This window comes from Phlebotomus argentipes, unplaced genomic scaffold, assembly GCF_947086385.1.
Source record: "Phlebotomus argentipes unplaced genomic scaffold, Phlebotomus argentipes genome assembly contig_15, whole genome shotgun sequence".
NCBI classification, from domain to species: Eukaryota; Metazoa; Arthropoda; class Insecta; order Diptera; family Psychodidae; genus Phlebotomus; species Phlebotomus argentipes.
In genome coordinates, this window is record NW_026776181.1 from 4933616 (window position 1) to 4951795 (window position 18180).

An 18180-nucleotide genomic window follows, 5' to 3' on the forward strand; every position below is an offset into this window, starting at 1 on the left:
AGTAGAAAAGGGAAATACTCGAGAGGAAGACGAGAGATTTCTTCCTTGGCGCTATTTTATGTATTCTCTAGTTTTGTGAGGGTTTTTTTTCCTTAATACAATTCACATGACATCCATTTTCAAATAATCCTCTATGATGAATAACTGTTGAGTCCATAAAACACAAGGATTAGTTTGTGTTAAGAGATGTCCTTTTAAAATAAGATGTGAAATTCATTAATTTTCTCAATTCCTCAGTAATTTATAATCAAAGTTGCTTTTCAATTTTTTTTCTTTCCAACCTTCAATTATTTATGGATTTCACAGTTACTCAAGTTAAAAGAATTGCATGACAAAGTTCACAGAGATTAAATAAAACGCATGCAACGTTAAACAAATAAATCTTTTCTGTCCCTCCCATTTTTTTCACATTCAAATGATATTTTCTTTCGTGTTTTCAGTGCTTTTCTTCACTTTTTGTTTATTTTCACACACGAAATATTGCACCATGTTTTCTTTTTTCGCGCGTTCATTTATAAAATCGATATGCTTTGTTTCTCTTCTTAAAAAAAAATCCAAATTAAGAAAAAAAAACACCCCTCAAAGTGAAGGATTTGAGAATTCATGTGGAAAAATTCACTTATCGCCTCTAATGATAAGATTTTTTCTTACTTATAAGTTTAGACACGTAATTCTGGCATTTTCTCATCGCTTTCGTAAATGATGTTCTTGTCTTTTCTTAACCCTACAAGAGGAATTTATTTACATTTTAGCGTTATTCTCTATACTTGGGAAATTATTCTAGTGATTACACAGAGAATCTCATTTCAACAGAATGGTTTTTATCGTGCAAAACATTGTCACTAAATAAATTTTAAAAACACTATTAACCTCCAATTCATTCATACATTTTCTACATTGTAAAATGATGTTTTCTTCTTCCATTTCTCAGAAACCAGAATACAAAGAATGAGATGTTAAAATTATAATTTTTACAACATTAGCATTTTGTGCCCACATTTTTTTTCCTCTCCTGTTGTAATTCATCGATTGTGAAGCTTGTCTATAAAATGGAAAATATGCATGCTTTCATAAATTTACACACTCTGTCGCTTCCACTCATTGCCATTTGTGCAAATGACCATTGCAAAACATCACTTTGTGTGTGCCTTCAGCGCATTGATTCTCTTTCTTTTTTTCTCTCTCTCAACACCTTTTGTGCCCTTTTTTTCTCACACCTTTTCCGCGCGCGCGCAAATTGTTCAAGCCGAAAATATTGTTTTAAAAAATAACTATACAGTCACATAATCACACAATCACTTTTGGGTGATTTTCTCCGCCTATCATTTTGTTTCCCTCCTTCGGAATACGCCGCCGGCCGGCCGTTGTCCAAAAGAGACTAGAGAAAGTTTCCTTCCATTGTGCAGAGTCTTATGTTCTCTCAATGTCATTCTCCTGATCGTGCTCATGGCCATTCGCCTGCCACTTGAACTGCGATGTCATCTTCCACTGCTGGCCGCGCGAGAAGTTGCAGGGACGCAAGAGTGGCGTCGAAGGATCCTCTCGCGTGGGTCTCGTGAGGCAGTTGCCCGAGTTCACGTGCTTTATCGTCAAGTCCTGCACAAAAGAGACGAGAAAACACACACTTTATTAGCCAATTCACGACAGCACTCAGCCTCAATCCCGTCGTTACCTCGTCATCGTAGACCCACTCCTGGTTGCCCTGCATCCCGTGGCAGCGGACGAGATTCACGGGGCCCATGGCGTGAGCGGCGTCCAAGCAGTTGTCATCAGACATGATTTGATGGCGCTTCGTGTAGGCAAACACTTGATTGCCGCCAAGACCGTGACAATAGCTGGAGCCAATCTTCTCGCCAGATTTCCTGCCCATCGTGTCCAGACAATTATCCGTCTCCACGTTGCGAATCTGCAATGACAATCAATATTACATATATCAACATCAAATTCTACATTCGCTCTTCCCTTCAAATTACAAATTGTCGAGTATATTCATTATTGTCTCTAGTATGGAAGTCGATAAACAGATATTAATTCCTGTGCTTTCGCTGTTTGTTAGAACTTGCCCTTGATAATAACTCTAATTATATCAGAAGCTTGATTACTTACATCACCCAGATAGTAGTAATCCAGTGGCATTTGACTCTCCGGATAGATGTTCTCGAGATACCATCGGAAAGATTTGCAATGAAGTTTCTCCCTGAGCGCTCTTCTTGCACTCACATCACCAGCCGATGCCTTTCTCGCTCCTGCAATCATTTCCAGCCGAAAAAGATCACCATATTAGTTCATGGTCTCCCAATTCTCACGGAAAACTACAGAGAATTGCACATAGCACCCAGATTTTGCTGTACAAATTTCATACATACAATGCACTTAAAGACATAGAAGAGGTAAAAAAAAAGAAGGCGAAGAAGCGCATCAATTTTCTGTGCTCTTTGTGGTGTTCATAAATAAATTCTTGCCCATTGTGGCGGCAACAAAATCATGGTGCAATGTGTAATTTCATTCACTTCTGTTTTTTTTGGCAATCTGTACAACAGAGACGAGAAATAAAAAGAGAAGGTACACAAATTTAGAAAAATATGACTATGTGTCGTGTGAAATGTGCATTTATCCGCTGTTCTCCGCCTTTTGCAACAGCAAGAGACACAACAAACATCGATTATAAAATCTACACAGAATATCTTTCATCACAGATGATTACGTTATAATAATAAAATATAATCAACAAGAGACTCATTCCTTCCCCACAAAATCATGGGAAGTGTGTGTGTGTAAGCAGGAGTCTTTTGCAGAGAGACACGTTACATATAATCAAATAAATTAACGTGAAGGACAAATAACTTGAGGATCTGGGAAGATGATGATGGATTGATTTGAGGTGAAGAATGTGTTGCAAGAAGACAAATGAGGTTTGTGAGTAGAATTAGTGTTGTTGACAAAACATGCAATATATGTACAATTCTCTACTATTCAATCATGCTCTGCATGCAAAAGGACAAAGCAATGAAGCAAAGACGTCTTACTAGAGTCCATCTTTACACTGAGAGAAGTTGTGGTCTTTTTTTGCACTTTATCTTTTTATTTTTGCATTGGAAATTCAAGCAAAAACACCACAAATTCTCTCACAAGAAAAGATCCTTGAAACATGCAGCAAATAGAATGGCAAACAAGACACTAAACTAGTGATAGAAGAAGCTTCTTTCTTTCCCTACAAAAGATTTGTTTGTCAAAAAAGAGAAACCTGGGTTATAGCTGTAATAGAAGTCACTCCATTCGTCGAGCCACACTTCCACTAAACGGGCATTATTGTGGTTAACAATTTGCGTTGTGCCACCCGGAAATGAGTATGGCGTTGATTTCCGGAAGACGTGGCCCACTCGAGAGCATGGAGCTATTTCTAATATTCCACCGCACATCCACACCTTTTATGCAATAATAATTTCATAATTGATTCCTTTAGTAACACTTTGTCAAATGATATTAGAGGCATCATAAATATAAGGAAATTATGAATTATGTTAGAGACATTATTCTATACTACTTTCTCATAATTCACCTCTTGTCTATCATTCTCAGCGCCTCAAATCGATCATTGACTTCGTGGCAAATAGAGACAGCGAGAGAAACAAGAGGTGTTAGTGAGAATGAAGTATTAACTGGCGGCTCCTGTTTCCATATGATATCTAATCAATTTCCAATTAAAACTGTGTTGACACCTTTTTTTCTCTCCCTCTCATGTGAATTTCATATCGAAAAAAATATCACATCAATCAAAACACGTCACAGTTTTCACTGGAAATCAATTTCCTCCTCTCGCCTATGGAAATGATGTTGTATATCCCAAATTTTATTAATTAAAATATTAGTTGTTATTTAATTTGGGGTTAAAAAGTAAAACAAATTGAACCACTCTGGTGTTAAATGTTAGATTCTTTCAATGGCAGCCGCTGGGCGCGTAAAAACATTGGCAAAAGAGAGACTGTATATTAGCAATGGGGAAAAATTAATGACTGGATGAGTTTTCCCGAGAGAAGAAGGGATTAAATGCAATCATTAAAAAAGTCTTTCAAATTTCACCCTTTTCTCCTGATATCCAGGATTAGAAGAAGAGAGTGAGAAAAGGGATGATGAAGGGAGAGAAGTTAATATGACGGTGATTTTTACAATCCACACAACTTTTCCTCGCGCGTCTGCAATTCAATTAAACTTCTCCACGCTGCGGATAAAAACATCCACATGAAGCCATGATTTCATCAGGCACAAATTAATTTATCTTGAGGTAAAGTTATAAGCTAGGAAAATATGCTCTTTTTTTGCACCTGTTCTGCTGGAGAATTTGAAATTAAAACACTCTAAGTGCGATTTATACAGCATGAGCCAGACAGAGTGTCCCGCCGAAGCGCTGTTTCATTTCAAAGCACTTACAATTTGTGCAACTAGGCTGAACTTGCAGCGAAGCTTATGCATCGAAAGTATTAAGATATAGCGCTGTTAAAGCTACATTTTCCGCAAGACTGTTATTTAGTCAAGATTAAATAAGTGATAGCATGACTGATTTGCAGTCATTTCACAGATCGAGACTCTTAGACCAATTCACATTGTACTTCCTTTCTATTTTATCATGGCAATTTCTGCACAAATTCAATTTCAACTCTCAATTTGTATTGTGAAAATTAACTCAGAGATATTAATGTAATTTAAAAGTAACATCAAGTAACACAAATTGCTCTTGAATCAAGAGGAAAATGTGAGCTCTTATAATCACTTTCGTCAAGTGATGTTACAAAGATGTCTTTTTCCCAGAAATTTCTACGGATTGTAAATACCAATGTCGACGTTGTATAATTGGGAGGAGAGAAGAAAAGAACGGACCCTGATAAAAAATGCAACAACTGCAAATGACTCTTGGTTCTCGTCATCTCATTTTCTGCGAGAGATGCTCATTAAATGCACAGCGTGAGAGTAAAAGGAGCGATAAAGGAGTAGATAAGAGATAAAAAAAAGAGAACTCAAACCTGGACTCATTGCATAATAAAACTCTCTCCACTCATCCAGCCACACCTCGGCGACTCTGGCTGCATTGTGGAGGACTATTTTGGCGACACCGCCGGGGAAAGTGTACGGGGACTTATCCCTGAAAACGTGGCCAACATGCGAGCACGGAATTATTTCCAGTGTTCCACCACATTGCCAGATCTGGTGTATTTTTTGTTTCGTTAACACGTCGCGCGCGCGCCCCGAGATATACAAGTTTGTTTTATGGGTGCGGGCATTTTTGCGACAGGGAGATTTTTGTGCAATATTTTTTTCACACGCGGAGAAAGTATTTGATGGTGTGTGTGTGTGGTTCCCGTTCGTAGACAGTAAAAGATAAAAGAAAGAAGAAAAAATTACAATTATTAATATACTTCGATGCAGGCCTGAAGAAAAATCATAAATCATGTGCCTTTCTCGATGGGAGGAGAAAAGCAAAATTTCATTTAACACCCCCTCTAAAAATGGGGAGAAAAGAGTGAGAATATCAATGGAAACAGCTGCGAAGGGAGAAAAAAATCAATATTGTTATTGGACATTTTTCACTTGCCGTTGGATGCTCGAAAGCAGACACTTTTTTTCACACAAACTTTGTTTTTAAACTTCAAAGTCTCTCTTTCTCTAGTTTTATTGTGAATAAAATGCAATCACGATTATTTGAATTATTCACTCCGTAAGTACTTTATTGTTTTATTCTTTGGCATTAAGCATTTCAATGCGCCTCTCTTCTCAACCATCCAACGGCAAATGCATGGGAAATTGAGCATCGCAACAAATTCACTCACCCGGAAGGACATCTCGAGATTTTCACCGCCCCAAATGTCCATTCCCTCATCGTAACTGCCAATCTCATAGAAGTAGTCTCTGTCAATGGCAAACAACCCTCCGGCCATTGTGGGTGTCCGCAGCGGCGCTGTTCTATCGTGATTTCGACGCTCCATCTCTCTATTTGGCACTCGATACCACCGGAAGTTGAGCTTCCAGTTGAAGCCACCCCACGTTTGATCCGACGCCGTGACATACTCAAACGTATCATCACTGATCACATCAATTATTGGACAAACCACCGTCTTTCTGTTCACCACTATGCGCGCCAGCAGCGGCTCCAGCCACCCTTCCGTGCACTCGCAGTGAGCGTCCAAGAAGGTGATGATCTGCCCCTTGACGTGCTTGGCGCCCAGCAGACGTGCCCTGATCAATCCCGAGCGCTGCACTGTCCTCAAGACGAATGTCGGCACTGGCAGAGTCGCCACGTACTCTTCCAGCTTCCTGCCCAAGTGCTCCTTCTCACTGGCGTCGTCCACCAGGATGATCTCCTTGAGGAGCGGCCGCGGAGATCTGTTGATCACACTCCACACCGTGCGCAACAGCGTCGTCCAGGCTTCATTGTGAAAGACAATCACGATGGAAGTGGTGGGCAATTTGGCTGGATAGTGCTTCGACCGACATCTGCAAATGATATTTCCACTTAACTCCACACAAAACTGATGCCATGATGATCTATTCTATCCCAACATATTGTCAGCTCACAATTCAATATACAGACAGACTCATTGAATTAATCTTAAATATGCGGTAAACAAGTTTTTCATGGTAAGACTCTTTTTCTTGCTAATAATTCACAATCACGAGGAAGTATTTTGCACGATTCGCGCTTAAGTTTTTACGGAGGATTGAGTCATTCAATTGTCTAGAGCGATTGATGGAAAAAGTGAGGTAAAATACAATCTAAAAAACATAAAGAAATTGCTCACTTCTCATGTCGCACATCCGTGAGGGATCTATTGAGGGATATCATGTCGCTGGCCATCAGATTGAATTGATTCTCCTTGAATTTCTCCTTCATCAGCGCCTGCTGATCATCAGGAATCTTCACTGGCTTCCCCATTTCTCCCGGCAAGCCGTACTTTTCCATCACAGTTGGCGCCGGTCGCCACTTCTTCAAATCCTCCGGTCGATATGTTCTCGGCACCATGTTTCCAAATCCCACGTCCATGTTATTGTTCGTGTCAATCTCCTCCTCATCAACAATTGGATCCTCATCAATTCGCTTCTCCGCCAATCTTGTCATCTGCCAAAGAAAGAGAATTACAGGAAAATTGGTGAGAAAATCACATTCGTGATATGAATGGAGATAATTTTTGTCTTTTGCATCGCGCAACTCTTCGTCATGTCGTACAAAGATAAAGGCAAGTATTATGAGCAGATTGAGGTATTTCGATGGAATGCGACAAGAATCTTCCTCCTCAAACATCGATTCACTCAATGCTTTTCTTTCACGCCGCGTTGCGTGCGGCACGGGATGTCGCGAGAGTCTCATAATCCACTTCTCAGATGCCACACACTTTTTTCTCTATCTTTAGGTCTTCCACACGAAAGTCCACGGCGAACTGGAGGGTAAAATTGCACATAAAATCACGGACCTCTTCACAAGTGTCTCGAAATTCACACCCAATCAATCTTCACGCCTCCACGCAATGGGCAATTGATCAAAATTGTGTCTTTTGATAACATTCCAGCGTCAAGGGCTCTTCCTCTACTCCATTATGGCAAACTTTTCCATACAAACTTCCTGCAAAAGGCTTTTTAGAGACTGAATAATGCGACTAGAACCCTTCCGAATTGCCCTTCTTTCAACACAACACACAAAGTTCCCATCGTTCTGCTCTCCCATGGCAATGATGCACAATATTCCGTTATATGCTACAATATTGATAAATAAATAAGCCATCTTTTCACAGTGTGTTGCGCTGCGCTAAAAGTTTCTCAAGTTCATGGAATTTCTCCCATATCCAATTGGATAATTAGATTGAATGTCTCGCGAGACTGGCGTCTCACTTTAACCCACAAAAACCTTCTGTTTTCCCGACATTTCTTCACACTTGTCTCTTCCACATGATCTTCATTCGGCAATTCCTGCTTCCCATCTCACAATTCCACTCAAGAGCGCGCACTTTACAATCGAAAACCCCCAATAAGTAGCCAAACCAACACGCAAATGCAACTGTTCTCCTCTCTTATATTCTCTCTTGCATTATTCAATTTAAACACTGACTAATATAGCGATTTTATGGAATTAATTGCACTTTTTATCTCTCTCTTTCTCTCTCATCTTCACACACTCCCTCAAAGGCATGCTTTGGATAATTATGGATTATGTGGAGCTGCCTGCATTTCAGACATACATTTCATAAAAACTCATACAGCAAATTATAAAATATATAATTCATTGTTTTGCCTCGTCCATTGCTCCTACATAAACCGCATTTAGAGTTCATTTAAATTGAATAGCGAGTAGCACGACCCATTTCACCTCTTCTTCCATCCTCCACAATCCGCATTACACATACATTCTCTGTTTATATATCTATTTTGCCAATATCTCTCCGCTCGCCAACTGACATATTTAAATTAACTGTGCCTCGAGTGCAACAGGTAACCTTCGACCTTTCCAGCCATTCATGAAAGAATGCTGAACAATACCGAGAGGATGGGAGAAAGAGGGTGATTTAAATGTAATTGTTGCACTGAGAGTTCAACAAAGAAGCATCATCAATTAAATCGGCACATAGTCGCGCACACAATCACATCATGAAGCCGCGCTGGAAGGCAATTAACCTATTAAGAGCGGCGAAGAGACAAATTACGAGGATTTTATATAAGGAAATAAATCAAGCGGAGTGTAAATACTTAGGAGCTCAAAAACTTCGCTAAGCGCACCTTGTAACTTCTAATTTAAAGCCTCGTACAAGTTGACAATGTTGAATTCTATTTTATATTTTAAAGTCGTTCCTAGTAGCCTAATTAGATTTAGAGTTGAGAATATCACTCATTTCCTCTTCTTCTTTCGCGTGCTTCTTGTTATCTAATAGTTTCTTCATGAAAACTACTGGTAAACCGCAAAATGAACACCAATCTGCGCGTGGCTGCGATGGGTTAATGGAAATTTCAAGCTTTTTACACTGACGATTGGGGTGTGAATTGATTGATCTCTCGCGTGTATGTGTGAGTATATTGAATTTTTCGCATAATATAAATTGCTTCTTTACGGTTTTCCTCAATTCAATCACACTTGCCTATATTTTTGCCTATAAATCCCACCTTAAAATCACAATTTTCAGTTAACTCATAACCACACTTCCTCTCTTTCCATTCTACAAGTACTCAAAGAACAAATAACACTCCGTTTTAACAAGGTGTTTTCCACATGTTTTATGAGAAAGAAAAAATTGTATTATTTGTGTGTTTTATTGTTTAATTAATTGAGTGGGAGGAGATAATTAGGGGAAGGTTTCTTTTACTGTCCAAACCGAACATTACTTCTTCTTTTGCACACACCATTGCCATTCAAATTCACTGAACTTGACGGATTTCACACACACACACACCTTCCAATTGCCAATTCGCTGTGGAAAAGTGAGATATCAGGATGAGTTTGCTCGAAAGGCAAGGTCTCTTTTGCATATGAGCGAATGCAAATGCAATTAATGTCTTAACAATCCAATTTTCCACTTTGACTAATTGTTCACTTCCCATTCGCAATTTATAAAAAATTTCGCACTCGGCACGCCAAAAGTCAATATCGACGAGGTGAAGGCTGTGTACGTGTCTCGATATGATGTTCATGTTCTCCTTTTTTATTGCCATATGCGCGAAGAGACGCGGCTATTGAAGAGTGAAAGTTTAATTATAGATCTTATTTTCTCTCCTTCTCGCAATCACACACGTGAAATTTTCCCTCTTCAACTCAACTGAAACATATATAGCCATGCAGCGTGATAAAGAAAGCCGGTTCCGTGTCTCTTCACATGATCATCTCACTCTCGGTTATGACCAAAGAGAAGACCGACCATCAATCGAGAGAGTGTGCGCTGGCCAAAGTTGCTCAATTATTTACAATTTTGGAGCTCATCTGCGCCCTTGATATCATCAATCTGTGCGCGATTAACATTACTTTTTGCTGTGATCATCATCTGAAGGTGGATCTTACTTAAGAGAATGAATGGGAAGGTGTAAAAGTCCCGCTAAGGCAGACTCACAATAAAATTCCCAGCACACAATTTCATAGCGGATCCGCGATTGAGAACCTGTAGCAGTCACACTGACTGTGAGAGACCTGTACAATTTGTGTGTGGAGAGATTCATGATGAAACAACCAATCAATCTTCAACCACGTTAGACCATCCGATATGTTGCGATAATCGCAGCTCATTTCATTCGGTAACACAGATTCTTTGACCATGACTTTTGTGTGTTTATGTAATACGCTTTTGGAATGCGCGAGAGGGAAAATGTCACACTGAAGATTCACTGTGAAAACTAGTCTATTGAAATTCACTATCTTCCAGATCCGTGTAACTAACACTGATTCAATTTCGTCTTTACCAACTTCCCACGTCACTTAACATTTCTTGCGATTTTTAACTGAACAACACACAGAAGCTCTCGTCAAGGATATATACTTGCTGACTGAAAGTTGTTCCCTTTTCCCCTTGCAGTTGGTTGACTTGATTTTTTTTCGAAATGCCCCCGGTTGACTATAGTTTATCTTACATGGGTTAGTAAATCATCTTTGCGCCAGACAAAGCGAATGAAGAATGAATTTAGCATACCTCCAAATCACCATGATCGGATCTCCGTCCACCTGAAGTGTTCCATCCGCCGCCCAAATCCATGTAGTGCATGATGAGCGCCACATCAATCAGTAGCCACACGAGAGACGTGAGCAGGATGATCCGACAAGTGTTCATACGCAACTTGCCACGAAACATTCTCGAAAAATTTCCACTTGTGTGTCTCATAACAGAAAAAAATATGTGTATTTTCCACCCACTTTGCGTGCAATCACGCTTATTTCGTCACCTGCGTCCTCACTTGCGGGGTGACATCCACATTAAACAGCACAGTTTGCGGCTTTCGGGTGCCCCGTGCCACATTGAGGCATAAATGGGCAGAAATTATTATACGATGTTGACGCGTGTTTGATAAACTTGGCGACAAGAGGTGAGTAATTGTTTCAATTAACAATTAGATCTATTCACTGTCGCCATATAAATTCATGCTCTTTCGCGTCTCACGTTCACTCTTTTAGTTTTCAAAAATACAGGTGTGTGTGTCAATTGCTCGAAATCAGTGAATAAATGTCGTCTGTTGCTCCTATTGTTATCATATCGCACCTTTTGTATTGTTTCCCGTCCAAATTTTCTCGCACTTTTCACGCATTCCAGTCAAAATAATCACTTTTTGCACATTTTCCACCCTAGACAACAGCACAGAAACACAGTCAATGCGGCAGCGCAGCGGCGACAGAAACGATTTAGATTACAGAGAAAGTTTCACACAATAATAATCCATCCGACTGACATCAGGCATTTCGTATGGATATTTCTTCACACTTGCAAAGGCTGCTGCCCCACCAACTTGTGACCAATTGGAATGATATTGATGAATTTGTCACTTTCGCCGCACGTGCACAGCAGCAGCATCTCTTCGGCACACCTCCATCCAGGAATTCTGTAAAATATCACACGGAAATTCATTAGACTCTCTTTTTTTCAACACCCAAACCGTTTGCAACACTCTCTTTTTTTCACCTCAATGCTCCAGCGCACACAGGAGAGCTTTTGCAAGAGGAAAAATTTGCAAGTCTGCATATGGCACAATGTGTGCCTCTCAAATTAATATGAAATTTGCTATACATTTTGTCCTTTTTCGCATTTTAATTGCTCACGTTCATGCAGACATTGCACAAAAGCCGGTTGATTGTTTTAAAATCAGCACGCCAATATGCTCAGTGAAATGAAAAGAGTGTGAAAAAGAGGTGAACAAATTTCAGAAGACTCAACATGAACGATGGACACATTTCAACTTATAGCAAAGCTCTGGAACACACGTGTAAAAATATTCAACTGATAAGACGTTCTCAGAGCCGTGCACAAAAACATGCTAGTTGAATTTATGGCTCAATTATACTTTTGTATTTTCACGACTAAATTCGCACTGTGTTCCCTGAATAGAGTCGCTTATCAGAGGAAATAACTACATTTGAGGTCTTTCTCTGTTCATAAACACCATAATTTTGCCTAAACTTTGTGTGTATTATAATTGCAAAGTGATGATAGAAGGACCCGCTCTAATTCACAATATGACAAACTTGACTTTAATTGCTATAAATTCCCTCGCTCCTAACTTCTCTCCAATGTGAAGTGTTCAATTTCCATTTCTTTTCAATATCTCAACAACCACGTGTTTTTTTCCGTCTACCAACGCGTCCAAATGATTGAGAGTGACTTAATAGAAATTCGCTGGCACGGAAGAGTTCACAAAAATGCAACACTTTGGCGTGACGCAATTCATCAGGCCAAATACAATGTGCCACAGAAAATATTGCAGAGCATAGCGTTCATCCATTGCCCGTCTGTTTACTTCTCTTCAATTGAACCGCGAATGCTCTTGTTCTTCCCAAATCCTACACAAACACACACACACACTTTCTCTTCGACACCACGAAAAATTCACCTCGAAATTGAACTAAATTCCCAACGTTATTCAATCGAATGAATCGAGTGCATAATTCTATTGCATGCCAAGCACTGACCGATTCTTCCGTTTTCCTCAACTACACAAGTGAGAAAGAACAACCAGCGACTAATTGTGCATTTTAAATATGTTTCGCGACTATAAAACTCTTCACGGGAAAGTATTCACAGTGTTTTGAGGTGAGTTGAGGCCTCGAGTGACTTTCTTTCGTCAACTAGAGACAAAAACTGGGATTTTTCTTAGAATTCACTTCAAATAAAAATAAAAACATTTTTATATAAAGTATACAACATAATATATAGTTTACATAACATTGAAAGACTTTTCCTTGATTTTGAAACACGATATTTTTCCCCCTGGACATTTCCGTGGAAAATCATCTATTCGAAAACACCATATCGAGAGAGAGAGAAAAAACTCCCTCGGGAATTATTAATAAATGATATAATACCTTTAGGGGAAAAATCCAGAGAAACATTATACGACATGTTTGTTAAATATTTCATATGCTTTGAAAGACTAAAATACTCAATTTCTTCCATTACTCGTTGTCTTTCCAAACAGACAACAAAATCATCACGAAATACAACTCTTCCAATTGACAAATATTAATAAAAATCCAGCCTCAATAATCTCTCTCAAGCTCACTTTCTAATCTCTGATTCACATTTGAGACACCACAGGAAATTGCTCGCTGGAATTTGGAGATACAAATGCGCGACAATGACGGTTTTTTGGCGAATGAAAGGCAAGGAACACGGTTAAAGGTTAGAGATCAAATTCATGCCACAGTGCACGAGAGCTCAGAAAGCACACGTTCAAGAGCCGAACACACTTTGGGACTCCTTCAGCCAAGTGTGCATAATTTGTGTGCTTCATTCAAATTATTGGGAATTTTTCAACCCATTGAAATACAATTGAGACACTTAACCGGTTGTTGGCAATCTCTGCTTCAGTTGCGCCCCTCTTTGCCCAGAGAAATGAGAGAAATTGCCATCTAAAGAGTGCATCTATTCACTTATTGCAGGCTCATTAGAGTTCTAATTGAAGGCTTCTCAAAGCCCTAAATTCTCAACCAAGCTAAACGACCTGCAAACGTGAATAGAGTCAGAGAACTAAACTTGTGGTGACTCTAAAAATCCATAAAGTTCCAATTGAAGAAAAATACACAAAAGACGAGGGAAGAGAAGGAAAAACAAAATAATACACTCTTCTCACATATTGAACCTCTCAATATCTCGAATGGGTTTGCAATTAATGACTGCGTCTGTTCACGTTGTTGTGCACATGGCATAAGACAAAACACACTTCAACTCTTGGTCAGGCTGAGGAAAAGCAGGAATTACATTTTTCCCTGTGCCGCGCGTACAATTGTTCCGCGATAGGGCGAAAGAAGAGAGAGAGAGAGAGAGAAGAGCTCGTCAGAGGTTGAAGATACACAAATTGGCAGACCATGAAATATTTCCATGAATAAACCGAGAGGAAAACGAGAAGAGTTATTGGTTTCCACTTGGTCCGTTTCCCATCCTCAAGACTTTGATGGGCAGAGACAGAGAGAGGGAGAGAGAAAGAAAGAGAGAGAGAGACAGTAAATTGAGAAGTCAGGGAGGGAAATTTCTGGATGGGCGGAAGGGGAAACTAAAGTGCTACAGTTATTTGATTAATCAATAATGAAAATGTTCAATTTCTCGCATACGATGGTGACATATTTAATTAATATGTTAGCAGAACCTTCAGAAAACCCTCAACCTCCCCTATTCACTAGAGAGAGACACACGAAAATTTAACCCATTCCCCGTCACAGATGAATTATTTACCGTCTCGGGACTCCACTCGAGATATCTTCATGTGGCAGCGAAAGAGCACCACTCTATATAGACACACTCATAAATCTCCCACAAATTATCACTTGGATACCTTCATAGTTCCACAGAGAGACAGAGTGAAAAGATGGATCAAGATCGTGATTTTCTCACTTATTGAATTACACTCTGCTAATTCCACAAAGACTCTTTCGTGGGAGTGAAGAGAAATGCTGTTGAATTCCATGAAATATCCAAATTGCAAATCTCGAGTTCAAAGAGCGCAATGCAATAGCTTTACATTGAATAGAGCGTAAATTAAAGGGGATGATAATAAAAGCGTGATTTTATTGACAAAATAAATTGACTCATTGAATTGTTAATAGTGGAATTTGTCTATATAATAATTAAACCAAGAATAAGCTTTGACCTGAAAGAACTTGATTTTACTCCTTAACTGCTTTAAAACTTTTCAAGTCAATAAAGTTCTGGATGAGAGAATTTAAAGACATTACGTGTTTCTTCTCAATGCTTTCCAGTTTGTGAACAGAAGAGACATTCTGGGGATGGAATTGCTTCCCATTTGTGCTTAAAATTGGGCACATCGATGTGTCTCAGATCTCTGAGAGGCGCTATTTTGTTTGGCGACAGGTACTATAAGTTTCATGAACTCACGCACTTTAAGCAGTCGACTTACTCGTGGTGGGCTTTCTGGAAAATTTCCCTAAAAACGTGCCAAAACTTGTGTGAAATGAACATGTGATTCACTGCAGGCAATGCTCAAGAGACTTTGCGGAGGTTTCGCGAGTTGCTCTGGCGCGAGGGGGGTTTCCAATCTCGAAGGTGGACCGGAACCTGTTTCTTGACCTCTCCTCGCCTCCCACTTTGCCGTCCCAATGATCTTTCATGTGTGCGTGAACAGAGATGGAGAGGCTTTTCGCCATGCCATCGTTGACGTGTCACAAGATTCCCCAAATCATTACTTGTGCCAAAGCTTAAGCAATCTTTCTTCTATTTCTGCCCAATTTATGCCTTATCAGAGCACTGATAAAAACCGTATTTACCTGATTTTCTCAACGATGTTCCTTGATTGGCTCGAGAATATCGATGGAAATGCTGACCGGAAAGGGAAGAAGTCTTCGTCGCCTGACTCAGATATGATGGAAAATCACTCTGGAAGCCGCACCGGTAGCCACTTAACAACTCCCCTGACCAAATTTCATCCGTCCGGAGATACTTTCTCTAGAAAAATATGCGATTTCTGCGTGACTTTTCTAGAGGAAAAGCACAACAAAAACAACCATGGGAGGCGACAAAAAAGCAACAGTCCGACTTTTGCTTGGAAAATTTTACTACATTTCACACGATTTTACCACTTCTCCACTAAAAATCAAGTACAAACTACCTGACCACAATCACACACCACGCAGATTGGACCTCTTTCAACGAGAAAAACACCAACTAAGCGCCACAATTCACGGCGAGACACAAAATAATTCTTCTCCGCTCGCGGAGATTCCAACTCGATTGACAGCCTCCCACCATACTGACAGCGACCACCGGCGACATCTCGCGGAAAGTGATGGAGAATTTTCTAGCAGTCACATTCTTGCAGGGGTTTTAAAAACATTTTCAGCAACGGGTGAAATTCTTGATGTGCTAGGAAAAATTGTGATTAGCTCAAGGATTTTACATGCTTGATGACTAGTTAAAAAAAAAAATAAAGATCGGAATGATTGCAAAAAATTTCAATATAATTTGAATTATTGAATTACCATAATTGGGTAGGGAATGAAATATTAAAACACTCATGGTTAAAACTTTTCTTGAAGGTTTGTCTCATTCCCTATTTTATGCGCATAGTGTAAATTGAAAATGAAATTATGGTATAAATTGATAAATTCTGAGTAATTATGAAGAAAAATACTTTAGAAAGTCAGAAACTTAACTGAAATCTTACTTTTCTTATTTCGACAATTTCTTTATTGAAAAACTGCTTCTAACAAATTGAAGAAAAATTGCCTTTAATACTTGTAAGAATAATTTTTAATCATGATTTCAAATTGCGAAACATTTTTGAGTGTATAAGGAATTTCCCGCGCATTTTCCAATGACGGGGAAGTGGAAGCACGTGCTTTTTCTCTCTCAGTTTCCACAGTCTCTCTCCGTCTCGCGAGGGGAGATTTACCCCCACTTTGAGCAGGAAAATGGGTGGATTCATCATCACCGGGAAAATCGTCAAAGGGGGTGAAAAGTGTGGAACTTGTGCTCTCGCTCTTGGTTCAGCTCTGCTCATTTTTCAGTGCGCCATCAACTGCTTGAGCGGCTGGATGTGTTTGTCGTCCTTCCATTCAACTCTCCAACCAAAATGCACCCCCAAATTGTTCAATTACACGAGGGCCTTTCCCTTGGCCTCTCAGGTGGGGATGCCGAAAATGCAGAGACTGGAGGTGAACAAATGATATTAAATTTTTATCTAAACTGCTATCATTGTCATTGTCTGGCGTGGCGATGATTTTTCTGTCTGAGTGATAAGGGGTGGGAATGTGGGTTACTTTTTCAGCCACTGTTTCGGGGGCTCGGAAATGGAATGCTGCCAATAAAATTTGAATGGAAATGGCATTTTTTTCGGGATGATGCCAGGAGAAAATAGAGTTCTTGTGTGACAAGAGGACAAATAATGACCCGTGTTTGTTCAATTAATGTTTTATCACTGTTGATTGTCACTTTCAGAATTGGTGTTGAATTGATATGTACATTTTCCAGTGAACGGAGAGACTAATTGCATTGGGTTATCGCAATGCAAATTTTTCATTATTCGTCAATCTGGGGAGACGCGAAAGAGAGTGGCGAGAGGCTTTTTGCCACCAACTTTGCAGAGATGTGTTGTCATGCTGTACAAATTAGGGACTCTGAAGCGGAAGGGATCAATTTGAGGTGGCTAATTGAAAGCTGATGTTCACGTGTCGAAGGTGTTTGATCGATTTGATTACAAAATTAATGTTGGGAAGTGACTAGACAATCATGTTTGCGGCTAATCCTGCGGGAAAGCGTCACAGGAACACGATATTGAGCAAATCTCACCACTATTGTTTTGATACACCACAATCAACATCCGAATCTCTGCAGCACAGCCGCCAAAAATTACTCACACCTCACCATTGTCATGGTTGTTCCACGAAAAGCTACAAGAGCGTTAATTAGGCTTTCAATGCACTTCCGGGCTGGAAAATGTTTGATTCCCCGTAAATTAGCTATTTGGCATTTTGGCATGCATTTAACATGACAAAGATAACGTTTTTCTGATAATTCAAATTTCATCCCATGAATTACACACATTTTGCCATTTGCCAAGCAATTTAACAAATATTTGAAATACACGCATAATAATTCCCAGAGTTGAGAGCGAGAGAGAGAGAGAGTGTGAGTGAATAGTAATTAAAATTTATGATATAATAACTCTCCAACCGAGCTTTCCTCCTCCTTTCATCCCGCTTTCGCTTCCTTAATCGCAATAAATGACATCTCATTACACTTTAATTCGTGCACATGGGAAAAGTCCTCGGTTTTGATCTAAATCGCAAATAAAAGTAATCCGATTCGATTAAGTAACATGTTGTTTTGATGACATTGGGTCACTCATTCGATTAATTGCGCTCCACTCCCCGTGGAAAGATCCTTTTCTCAGTTTCCATAATTAGTTTGATGAGGGAAAATCTCCACTCTGTGAAGCGTGAAACTTGCCTCTCCGCAATTCTCATGTGAGATAGGAAATTTTAATGTCTCACTCTAGGGGTGCTTT

General features: G+C 39.6%; 1 protein-coding gene across 2 annotated transcripts; it reads right to left on the minus strand.

Annotated features, from left to right (window-relative positions):
- Positions 1 to 37: 37 nt before the first annotated feature.
- On the minus strand, positions 38 to 15920 carry LOC132262913 (polypeptide N-acetylgalactosaminyltransferase 5). Of its 2 annotated transcripts, none has more exons than XM_059762402.1 (9): positions 15784 to 15920; positions 15443 to 15620; positions 10650 to 11550; positions 6792 to 7108; positions 5823 to 6486; positions 3245 to 3425; positions 2107 to 2246; positions 1673 to 1906; positions 38 to 1596 (listed from the first exon to the last, which is right to left on the minus strand). In XM_059762402.1, exons 3-9 carry the CDS (start codon positions 10836 to 10838, stop codon positions 1411 to 1413), a joined length of 1911 nt encoding a protein of 636 aa, XP_059618385.1. In that variant the 5' UTR covers positions 10839 to 11550; positions 15443 to 15620; positions 15784 to 15920; the 3' UTR covers positions 38 to 1410. The 2 variants fall into 2 exon arrangements, with proteins under 2 accessions (XP_059618385.1, XP_059618384.1); XM_059762401.1 differs by lacking the exon at positions 3245 to 3425 and adding an exon at positions 5019 to 5199.
- Positions 15921 to 18180: the final 2260 nt, after the last annotated feature.